Here is a 12422-nt window from a genome sequence, read left to right as displayed (position 1 = left end):
AAAAGGACTGTTCTATTATTTGACCTGATCATCTTTCTTTGGAATTTCCTCTCCTTTTACAGAATGTTCTGAACATAATCTGGTCATGACTTTTTGTATGTGCTCAGAACGAAGCAGTACAGGTTTTAGATCCTTTGCATCTTTTTGTAGACATAATAGCAAAAGAAGCTTGAGTCCTTGTAGATGCATTAGTCAGAAATTATATCTAGTAGATTAGTCCTTCTCAACAGACGTGCTTCCAGTTTGTTCCAGCAATAATCTTTTTTCCATGTAGTCAATGGTGGTTGGTCTGACTGGGGCCCATGGTCCCCCTGCAGTGTGACGTGTGGAGTTGGTGAGGAGACTCGGGACCGAACCTGCACCAATCCTGCACCAGCTAACGGCGGAGCAGACTGTGTGGGACTGGCTCAGGAGGCACAGGCCTGTGACACAGGGGTGTCCTGTTCAGGTAACTCTTAGTTATATTGGAATAGTCGTGCCTGCATCTTCTAATAAGCTTAGGTCTCCTGTGACAAAAGAAGCTTGCCCCTGTATCTGAGTCCTTATAGATACAAGTCAGGAGTACCTAAGGAAATTTCCTTTCATAGCTTCCATTTTTTTATCAGAGAGCCTAAAATTTGTGGATCGACATTATCTAACTCAACAAGTTGTAAATATTACATGTATGTGTGTATTTGGTATGGGAGTAAAGATGTTGGTAAAAAGGACTGTTCTATTATTTGACCTGATCATCTTTCTTTGGAATTTCCTCTCCTTTTACAGAATGTTCTGAACATAATCTGGTCATGACTTTTTGTATGTGCTCAGAACGAAGCAGTACAGGTTTTAGCTCCTTTGCATCTTTTTGTAGACATAATAGCAAAAGAAGCTTGAGTCCTTGTAGATGCATTAGTCAGAAATTATATCTAGTAGATTAGTCCTTCTCAACAGACGTGCTTCCAGTTTGTTCCAGCAATAATCTTTTTTCCATGTAGTCAATGGTGGTTGGTCTGACTGGGGCCCATGGTCCCCCTGCAGTGTGACGTGTGGAGTTGGTGAGGAGACTCGGGACCGAACCTGCACCAATCCTGCACCAGCTAACGGCGGAGCAGACTGTGTGGGACTGGCTCAGGAGGCACAGGCCTGTGACACAGGGGTGTCCTGTTCAGGTAACTCTTAGTTATATTGGAATAGTCGTGCCTGCATCTTCTAATAAGCTTAGGTCTCCTGTGACAAAAGAAGCTTGCCCCTGTATCTGAGTCCTTATAAATACAAGTCAGGAGTACCTAAGGAAATTTCCTTTCATAGCTTCCATTTTTTTATCAGAGAGCCTAAAATTTGTGGATCGACATTATCTAACTCAACAAGTTGTAAATATTACATGTATGTGTGTATTTGGTATGGGAGTAAAGATGTTGGTAAAGAGGACTGTTCTATTATTTGACCTGATCATCTTTCTTTGGAATTTCCTCTCCTTTTACAGAATGTTCTGAACATAATCTGGTCATGACTTTTTGTATGTGCTCAGAACGAAGCAGTACAGGTTTTAGCTCCTTTGCATCTTTTTGTAGACAATGGTATTCATCCTTATTTCAGCTACACATTTCGATTTTATTTGCATATCAATGTGTAAAAATTACAAATCCTTTGTATTTGGTGATATAAAAGCCATACACATGACTTGTGTGACTTTTGTGATTATGACAGAAACATAAGTGAATAGATAAATAAATAAGTAACAGCTAACAGCTATATCATTTGGAGAAAATAAGGTGTTCGTGGAACTCTAGTTATTATTGTTATTTTGTAACGATAGTCGTAGTTTGTGTTTTTATATGTGAAGCCAGGGGTACCTGAAAAACAAGCTTGCCTGAGTGTATTTTTCCCTGTATAAATAAAATAAAATGAAAAATGTGTATGCCGACTAGATAACCCGAAAAGGCCTAAAGTCTTGATGTTTAGTAGGTGGGCAGGTCTTGATGACACCTGGAAATAATTATTAAACTTTGGACCCCTCAGCAACATGTTCAGGTAATCTAACGGTACTTATCCTTGGACATATACACACAGGACTTAAATGATATTTTCAAGATATACCAAATTATAATAATTCTTTTCCTTTTTTTAACCGAAATGGTTTTAGACAGAAAACGTTTATTTTGGGAACCTGCATTAAAACAAAGGATAATCCCCTCCCTTGTACTCAGCTGGTGAGGTATTCTACTTGCGCCAAAGCCCTTCCTTAATTTTACATTCTTATTGGAGGGTCAATTTCTTATAGCAGAATCTATCAACTCTTATTTCTTCAGATCCATGCAGCGACTACATTGTACTGAATGAGACATCGAGGAACGTCCAGCAGGTGAACGACGGTACAGCGGATAACTGTGATAGAGAGTTTAACGGAGAGTGGTACCGCTTCATGGGTCCTGCCGGAAATGTCATGCCTACAGAGGCGCCACCGAGCGTGTTCAGATGCGGCACCGATGCCCCGATGTGGATGAACGGACAACACCCCACCCTTGCTGACGGCGAGGTCTCGCGCCAGGCGTGTGCCTACTGGAGCGGTAACACCTGCAGATGGCATACAACCATCCAGGTGCGGGCCTGCAGCGCCGGCTACTTCGTGTATAAACTTCCCGCGGCTCCTACATGCAGCCTGGTCTACTGTGGGGAGTCGGTAACTGGTGAGTGAACCACAGTTTCCTAGCTTTGAACTGGAAATAGTCTCTTGATCCAGACGAATTGTATATCACTCCTTATGTATGGAAGGTAAAATACATTGCTTTTCCTTACATTTCCACCTTTTGCTATTTGATGAAATGGATTCCACTCTGGCCTTTTTCAGTCAACTGACATGAAATTTGGCATTGAGGTTAATGAGTGGGCAAATACCTACGGATCATTTTTTTATTTAAAGTTTTTTTTTTAATCATACAGGCCTGTAACGCCGAAAAAAAGTATTACATGTGCTTCTGCGCCTAGGTATTAAACCAGAATAACCTGAAATTCGGTGTCTTGATGTCTATAGGTTCACAAGGCTTTATCCTGTCCAGGTACCGGTAGTAAATTTTGTACCTGCATCTCCTTAGTAGTCTGCCATAATAGCAAAAGAAGCTTGAGTCCTTGTAGATGCATTAGTCAGAAATTATATCTAGTAGATTAGTCCTTCTCAACAGACGTGCTTCCAGTTTGTTCCAGCAATAATCTTTTTTCCATGTAGTCAATGGTGGTTGGTCTGACTGGGGCCCATGGTCCCCCTGCAGTGTGACGTGTGGAGTTGGTGAGGAGACTCGGGACCGAACCTGCACCAATCCTGCACCAGCTAACGGCGGAGCAGACTGTGTGGGACTGGCTCAGGAGGCACAGGCCTGTGACACAGGGGTGTCCTGTTCAGGTAACTCTTAGTTATATTGGAATAGTCGTGCCTGCATCTTCTAATAAGCTTAGGTCTCCTGTGACAAAAGAAGCTTGCCCCTGTATCTGAGTCCTTATAGATACAAGTCAGGAGTACCTAAGGAAATTTCCTTTCATAGCTTCCATTTTTTTATCAGAGAGCCTAAAATTTGTGGATCGACATTATCTAACTCAACAAGTTGTAAATATTACATGTATGTGTGTATTTGGTATGGGAGTAAAGATGTTGGTAAAAAGGACTGTTCTATTATTTGACCTGATCATCTTTCTTTGGAATTTCCTCTCCTTTTACAGAATGTTCTGAACATAATCTGGTCATGACTTTTTGTATGTGCTCAGAACGAAGCAGTACAGGTTTTAGATCCTTTGCATCTTTTTGTAGACATAATAGCAAAAGAAGCTTGAGTCCTTGTAGATGCATTAGTCAGAAATTATATCTAGTAGATTAGTCCTTCTCAACAGACGTGCTTCCAGTTTGTTCCAGCAATAATCTTTTTTCCATGTAGTCAATGGTGGTTGGTCTGACTGGGGCCCATGGTCCCCCTGCAGTGTGACGTGTGGAGTTGGTGAGGAGACTCGGGACCGAACCTGCACCAATCCTGCACCAGCTAACGGCGGAGCAGACTGTGTGGGACTGGCTCAGGAGGCACAGGCCTGTGACACAGGGGTGTCCTGTTCAGGTAACTCTTAGTTATATTGGAATAGTCGTGCCTGCATCTTCTAATAAGCTTAGGTCTCCTGTGACAAAAGAAGCTTGCCCCTGTATCTGAGTCCTTATAGATACAAGTCAGGAGTACCTAAGGAAATTTCCTTTCATAGCTTCCATTTTTTTATCAGAGAGCCTAAAATTTGTGGATCGACATTATCTAACTCAACAAGTTGTAAATATTACATGTATGTGTGTATTTGGTATGGGAGTAAAGATGTTGGTAAAAAGGACTGTTCTATTATTTGACCTGATCATCTTTCTTTGGAATTTCCTCTCCTTTTACAGAATGTTCTGAACATAATCTGGTCATGACTTTTTGTATGTGCTCAGAACGAAGCAGTACAGGTTTTAGCTCCTTTGCATCTTTTTGTAGACATAATAGCAAAAGAAGCTTGAGTCCTTGTAGATGCATTAGTCAGAAATTATATCTAGTAGATTAGTCCTTCTCAACAGACGTGCTTCCAGTTTGTTCCAGCAATAATCTTTTTTCCATGTAGTCAATGGTGGTTGGTCTGACTGGGGCCCATGGTCCCCCTGCAGTGTGACGTGTGGAGTTGGTGAGGAGACTCGGGACCGAACCTGCACCAATCCTGCACCAGCTAACGGCGGAGCAGACTGTGTGGGACTGGCTCAGGAGGCACAGGCCTGTGACACAGGGGTGTCCTGTTCAGGTAACTCTTAGTTATATTGGAATAGTCGTGCCTGCATCTTCTAATAAGCTTAGGTCTCCTGTGACAAAAGAAGCTTGCCCCTGTATCTGAGTCCTTATAGATACAAGTCAGGAGTACCTAAGGAAATTTCCTTTCATAGCTTCCATTTTTTTATCAGAGAGCCTAAAATTTGTGGATCGACATTATCTAACTCAACAAGTTGTAAATATTACATGTATGTGTGTATTTGGTATGGGAGTAAAGATGTTGGTAAAGAGGACTGTTCTATTATTTGACCTGATCATCTTTCTTTGGAATTTCCTCTCCTTTTACAGAATGTTCTGAACATAATCTGGTCATGACTTTTTGTATGTGCTCAGAACGAAGCAGTACAGGTTTTAGCTCCTTTGCATCTTTTTGTAGACAATGGTATTCATCCTTATTTCAGCTACACATTTGGATTTTATTTGCATATCAATGTGTAAAAATTATAAATCCTTTGTATTTGGTGATATGAAAGCCATACACATGACTTGTGTGACTTTTGTGATTATGACAGAAACATAAGTGAATAGATAAATAAATAAGTAACAGCTAACAGCTATATCATTTGGAGAAAATAAGGTGTTCGTGGAACTCTAGTTATTATTGTTATTTTGTAACGATAGTCGTAGTTTGTGTTTTTATATGTGAAGCCAGGGGTACCTGAAAAACAAGCTTGCCTGAGTGTATTTTTCCCTGTATAAATAAAATAAAATGAAAAATGTGTATGCCGACTAGATAACCCGAAAAGGCCTAAAGTCTTGATGTTTAGTAGGTGGGCAGGTCTTGATGACACCTGGAAATAATTATTAAACTTTGGACCCCTCAGCAACATGTTCAGGTAATCTAACGGTACTTATCCTTGGACATATACACACAGGACTTAAATGATATTTTCAAGATATACCAAATTATAATAATTCTTTTCCTTTTTTTAACCGAAATGGTTTTAGACAGAAAACGTTTATTTTGGGAACCTGCATTAAAACAAAGGATAATCCCCTCCCTTGTACTCAGCTGGTGAGGTATTCTACTTGCGCCAAAGCCCTTCCTTAATTTTACATTCTTATTGGAGGGTCAATTTCTTATAGCAGAATCTATCAACTCTTATTTCTTCAGATCCATGCAGCGACTACATTGTACTGAATGAGACATCGAGGAACGTCCAGCAGGTGAACGACGGTACAGCGGATAACTGTGATAGAGAGTTTAACGGAGAGTGGTACCGCTTCATGGGTCCTGCCGGAAATGTCATGCCTACAGAGGCGCCACCGAGCGTGTTCAGATGCGGCACCGATGCCCCGATGTGGATGAACGGACAACACCCCACCCTTGCTGACGGCGAGGTCTCGCGCCAGGCGTGTGCCTACTGGAGCGGTAACACCTGCAGATGGCATACAACCATCCAGGTGCGGGCCTGCAGCGCCGGCTACTTCGTGTATAAACTTCCCGCGGCTCCTACATGCAGCCTGGTCTACTGTGGGGAGTCGGTAACTGGTGAGTGAACCACAGTTTCCTAGCTTTGAACTGGAAATAGTCTCTTGATCCAGACGAATTGTATATCACTCCTTATGTATGGAAGGTAAAATACATTGCTTTTCCTTACATTTCCACCTTTTGCTATTTGATGAAATGGATTCCACTCTGGCCTTTTTCAGTCAACTGACATGAAATTTGGCATTGAGGTTAATGAGTGGGCAAATACCTACGGATCATTTTTTAATTTAAAGTTTTTTTTTTAATCATACAGGCCTGTAACGCCGAAAAAAAGTATTACATGTGCTTCTGCGCCTAGGTATTAAACCAGAATAACCTGAAATTCGGTGCCTTGATGTCTATAGGTTCACAAGGCTTTATCCTGTCCAGGTACCGGTAGTAAATTTTGTACCTGCATCTCCTTAGTAGTCTGCCATAATAGCAAAAGAAGCTTGAGTCCTTGTAGATGCATTAGTCAGAAATTATATCTAGTAGATTAGTCCTTCTCAACAGACGTGCTTCCAGTTTGTTCCAGCAATAATCTTTTTTCCATGTAGTCAATGGTGGTTGGTCTGACTGGGGCCCATGGTCCCCCTGCAGTGTGACGTGTGGAGTTGGTGAGGAGACTCGGGACCGAACCTGCACCAATCCTGCACCAGCTAACGGCGGAGCAGACTGTGTGGGACTGGCTCAGGAGGCACAGGCCTGTGACACAGGGGTGTCCTGTTCAGGTAACTCTTAGTTATATTGGAATAGTCGTGCCTGCATCTTCTAATAAGCTTAGGTCTCCTGTGACAAAAGAAGCTTGCCCCTGTATCTGAGTCCTTATAGATACAAGTCAGGAGTACCTAAGGAAATTTCCTTTCATAGCTTCCATTTTTTATCAGAGAGCCTAAAATTTGTGGATCGACATTATCTAACTCGACAAGTTGTAAATATTACATGTATGTGTGTATTTGGTATGGGAGTAAAGATGTTGGTAAAAAGGACTGTTCTATTATTTGACCTGATCATCTTTCTTTGGAATTTCCTCTCCTTTTACAGAATGTTCTGAACATAATCTGGTCATGAATTTTTGTATGTGCTCAGAACGAAGCAGTACAGTTTTTAGCTCCTTTGCACCTTTTTGTAGACAATGGTATTCATCCTTATTTCAGCTACACATTTGGATTTTATTTGCATATCAATGTGTAAATATTATAAATCCTTTGTATTTGGTGATATAAAAGCCATACACATGACTTGTGTGACTTTTGTGATTATGACAGAAACATAAGTGAATAGATAGATAAATAAATAAGTAACAGCTAACAGCTATAAAAATGCAATAGAATAAACATAATTCTTTAGCCATTACATGCAAATTATGATGACCTTTGTATGATTTATGACGAAATGAAGCTTAAGATGCTATCTTTTGACGGATACTACCCCTTTGTCTATTCTCCATCTTCAGCATTGCCCACCCCAGAGTGCTCTGACCTGTACCCTCGAGTCCGCCAGGTCGGTAACTTCGGCAGGTACCAGGACCAGTGCTTCTGGTCCTCCTCCAACCGCAACACACGGCTGAACTACAGGACAGCCCGACAAGCGTGCAAGTACATTGGCAATGGACAAGGGACATTGGCTATGATCAAAAATGACGGAGTGCAGACATTCATCAGGGACCTCCTGAAGAAAAGTGCTGGTGGTAGAACTCAAAGGTAAATAATAAAATAGTTGATACGTAACATTTCAAGTATTAATGGCTTGCTTACTTGCTTGCTTATGTTGAGACCTTCCAGTCACGAGTCGAGATGGCAGCCCAAGTGTTTCGGTCCTTTACCGCCCGGAGCATATTAGTGGAATCAGACTTAATATCACTAATCTGAAGGGATTTTCCAAATATCAGATGATATTAATAAATTCCTTTTAGTTTCATGTTTTATTCTTCGTCATCTTCAATGCCGCCTGTGTGTTCCTAGTCCAACATAGATTCTTTTATCACTTTTAACAGGCACTAAATTGTAGCTTACCATTTAGTCAGTGTTTCGGTCAAACAAAATTTCTGCTGTCTGTGGGTATAACAGGCCCCTTGCCACAAAGAGGACCCTCCGAAGTTTGGCGGGCCGCTATAAGCATGATTCAAGCAGGCTAGCTTGCCATTGGGGACTACTAGGAAAAGAAATAAGGGGTCCTCGTCAGAAAAACACCAATTTGCGTTATATACACTATCACAATGAATATTGGCCGAAACGGGTACTGTGACCAAATTACAACCCCATCTGAGGAACTCTACACCACAAGAATAAGTAGAAATGAATTAGGCAAGTCAGTTGCATTGTATCAGTTCACTACTAATGTTTGCGTCTGGTATTGTAAGTGTGGCAAAACCCCTTAAAATTGCAAAAGTGAGTTTTGTGGTTGTTTTGCTTGTGTTTTGGGAATGAAACGTCTTTGCACTGAAGTGTCACGTCTGGAAACCTGTATTTTAGCACTAAAGCCAGCCGAGTGATCTGTATGTAAAGTAGCCTTGCTCACACTGAGACGTTCACTTTTGACGGTCAAGACATCAAAAGATTTGATACCTTCATGTTATTGTTTGAAACCCTTGAAATCTGTCATTTAGCACTTATGGTATTGACTATGGGAAATGCCCTGTAGAGTTCAAAGGTCTCTCCCACTGTGGATGGGAGACAGTCAGTCTGGGTACTTTCTTAGGTTCTACAAGCCTCCGCGGGTCGCTCGGAAAATAGTAGAAATTGGCCGAAATAGAGTCAATTGTATGAAGGGAGTCGGCTACGGAGATAGGGTCCAATATTGCAACCGGCTGCGAATGTTACCCTCCATGGCAAAAGTCCCCCGGCAAATGTTCACCTTATAGCCGGCGCGGTTAGTCTGGTAGAGACTAGTACTTTCTAATAAAAGGCCGGGTGCTCTGGAGTTGAGTGAGTTGACCAGAGGAGAAAAGTCTGAGCTACAGTGAGTCTGTGTAAAGAAGCAGAGAGAGAGACCCAACTCATGACTCCCGTACGTGTGTGACTACAATGCCCTGTGTCTCGCGTGTGTTCTTCTCTTAGTCCTGTAGCATCTAAGTCCATCGTGCAGCAATTTCCCAAAAGAACTGGGCCATAACATTGCCCCCACTTACAATATGACATAAGATTTATCTTTCATACTTTTCTATTTGAAAAAGGGTGCCTTTCTTCTTCATTTTTCTTAACAAGACAACAAAACCAGCGTGTATTCATTCATTCATTCATTTTCTATTTTAGGGCCTACTGGATTGGCCTGGATGACCTGAAAAGGGAGCGTAAGTTGGAGTGGAATGACGAGACTCCACTGGGAAGCTATCGTAAGTTCAAGTCCAACAAACCTCACAAAATCAGGGACTGCGTGGCACTGTGGAGGACGGCCAAACTGACTCACTGGTTCCTGATGAAGTGCAACAGGGAACTGCCCTACATCTGTCAGATGGGTGAGCAATAAGTATGACACTACAGTTTCAACAAACACTTGTGGGCCAAAATGTTTACCCCAATAGGAGAAATAGGCAATGTCATAAAGAAAATCATACCAGTTGATTGTCTTAAAATACAAAATGTCCAAAGTATGAGCTTAACAAATTATGAGCTTAACAAAGAAGGTGATGCTAACATTTATCATCAATTATGCAAAGGAGGCCCTTATTAGCATAATTTGATTCAACGATAATCAACTCATATGACTTCCCGATGCCACAAAAAAGTATCAAATGTATGAAATTGCCGTCATTTGCCAGTGTGGAATAATAGAAGTTACTCATTAATTATGCAAATTAGGTCCACATTTGCATATTTTCTATCTATCAACAGTCCTCTCTTCCTCAGTTACAACTTGAATAGTCATATTATGGAACAAAGTGGATCTTTGTAGTTGCCTCATTAATTATGCAAATTAGAATCTGATTTGTATAATTATCGTCCAATCATACTAAGCATCACACAAGCTATCTACATATCAAAAATCATTACTTGTTATAGTATTTTCTCATTAATTATGCAGATGAGGTCTTCATTTGCATACTTCATATCAATTAATATTTCTTTCTTCCTCAGTTACATAATTATGTCACATGTTTTAGAGTCCTAGCATGGAATTTGGTGGATGTATAAAATTTCCTCATTAATTATGCAAACTAGATACTGATTTGCATAAGAAGTATCTAATCATGTACATCATCACTCAAGCTATCTACTTGCCAAAAATCATTACCATCCATCAAGCCCTTCTTGAGTTATTCCCTTTCAAAGTCAGATGCAAAACCTGCTCCTGCTGGGGGGGGGGGCAAACCCACACCACTTACTCTCTGTCCAAAGATCTATGTACCACTCAAAAATCAGTTCCATAGCATGTCCAGAACACGAGATATCAAAACAGGAAGTTCCGCTGCAGTACCGTAAGAAGCCGCTAGGGGGCCCAAAATCTAATCGTTTTTAGGTCTCATCAAAACCTACCAACATACCAAATATCAAAACAATCCATACAGGCATTCTTGACTTATGCTGGTCCACTACAAACAAACCCACCCACAAACGCTGCCCTCGGCGAACGTAACCAGAGAAGGACAAACTACAACTAGTACTAGTAACTACAAACTGGTCGAATAGGTTGAAGAATTCACCTAGTCCAGAGCTCTTCTATATCTACACCTTCCCTGATCATGACTGGATTATTTACCATTCACTGGCAAATTATTTTGTTCACCATATTTTGGTCACGTTCTACTATTCATTCAGGCACTAGTGAAACAGAACAATGAAAGAACAGTACAAATGTTGAGACTTCTTTTTATACCTTCACCATAAAACGTTTACTAATTTTAGAATCATAATCTGACTGACATTCATCTTCTTATATGCATCTATGCCTCTTACAGACTACAACGTGAACAAGTAAGATGATGGTGTACGTGACGTCAGCCTAACAGCAACCTTCTGACGTCAGGACAACATTGTAACAGCACCAGAATGTTGTCAAAGCTTAAGAAATGAAATGGCCTTGAATGGAATACGGCATTGAATACATCATAGTTGAACACACAGACACACATGATATAGACTACCTGCTAGTGGTTTATAGGATTTTTTTTAACTACCATTCCTCTCTTCTAGCCTGGAATTCATCATCTTTTAACTCAGGTTTGCTCCTCCCGTCATTTCCTGCCAAATAGTCTGGCACGGTGGTACCAAAAGAAGAAAACAATCAGAGGAGAGAACCAGAGCTAAAACGAGAATTGAATTCCACTGCAAGCAAGCAAGTTAAACGTTAATTCTCTTCACAATTGCATGCATGCAGGGTGGCATTTCTACGACATTTGGTGCCTTTTGATCTATGTACCTAAGATATGTCTCATGTTCAGGATCCACTTACAGGGTGGGTAAAGTAGCACCTTTAAAATAGTTCTAACATTGACTATCAATCTTATCTATAATAATATAATCATATCTAATGTAGACACAGGGCTCGAAATACTTGTTTCTACATACCAACACAGGTGTAGGTAACATTGAAAGCCACCTGCACCACTCAGATTCTAGTAAGTGTGGATCACACTGAAAACGGCTTAGAAACAATTTCGATTTTTTTTCTTTTGCATGTGTTAAGAGTCAACAGATGAATTTGAAAAGTCAAACAGCAAATCTACAAAAAACTAATTATGATATATACATAGTACATTGATTGATGAAGGCCTAAGCTGCAGGTATACATAAAAAATACCTCCACAACTGCAATTTTGCTTGCATTAACGACTGCATATAAAAGTGGTATTTCGAGCCTTGTGAAGAAGACAGGTGATAACAAGGTTATATATATCCAATAATATCATACAATAATACTGCTCATCAATTCATAAAGTAGAGCACTAGAATGACGAACTATAAGATACAAATGCAGACTACAATAGCACAATGTACATGTGACAAGCAAATGTGAAAAAACTGAAATGTTACATGTTCTTACTTGGAATATCCAGAAAATGTTGCATTTGAAGGTTGAGATTGTCGTGTCAGCCAGGAACAGCCAGCCGATTCATTGGTCACCACTCTTGTTTGGAGAGAACATGTAAGCCATGAGGGATGTAAAATCAGTCAAATGTCAATGGTTTAAGTGTTATTGTGTGGCAGTCA

At 40.6% G+C, this 12422-nt stretch overlaps 1 protein-coding gene across 1 annotated transcript in view; it reads left to right on the top strand.

Moving 5' to 3' along the window:
- Positions 1–9741, top strand: part of LOC136426979 (SCO-spondin-like) — a 48297-nt gene extending 38556 nt beyond the window's left edge. The window contains exons 14-23 of the mRNA XM_066415699.1: positions 275–448; positions 975–1148; positions 2289–2666; positions 3203–3376; positions 3903–4076; positions 4603–4776; positions 5917–6294; positions 6831–7004; positions 7730–7976; positions 9528–9741. Of these exons, the coding sequence (XP_066271796.1) occupies positions 275–448; positions 975–1148; positions 2289–2666; positions 3203–3376; positions 3903–4076; positions 4603–4776; positions 5917–6294; positions 6831–7004; positions 7730–7976; positions 9528–9741 (2261 nt within the window). The remainder of the gene's footprint in view (positions 1–274; positions 449–974; positions 1149–2288; positions 2667–3202; positions 3377–3902; positions 4077–4602; positions 4777–5916; positions 6295–6830; positions 7005–7729; positions 7977–9527) is intronic.
- The last annotated feature ends 2681 nt before the right edge of the window (positions 9742–12422 follow it).

The sequence above is a fragment of the Branchiostoma lanceolatum genome, chromosome 2 (genome assembly GCF_035083965.1).
Source record: "Branchiostoma lanceolatum isolate klBraLanc5 chromosome 2, klBraLanc5.hap2, whole genome shotgun sequence".
NCBI classification, from domain to species: Eukaryota; Metazoa; Chordata; class Leptocardii; order Amphioxiformes; family Branchiostomatidae; genus Branchiostoma; species Branchiostoma lanceolatum.
This window is presented reverse-complemented; position numbering and strand designations above follow the sequence as displayed.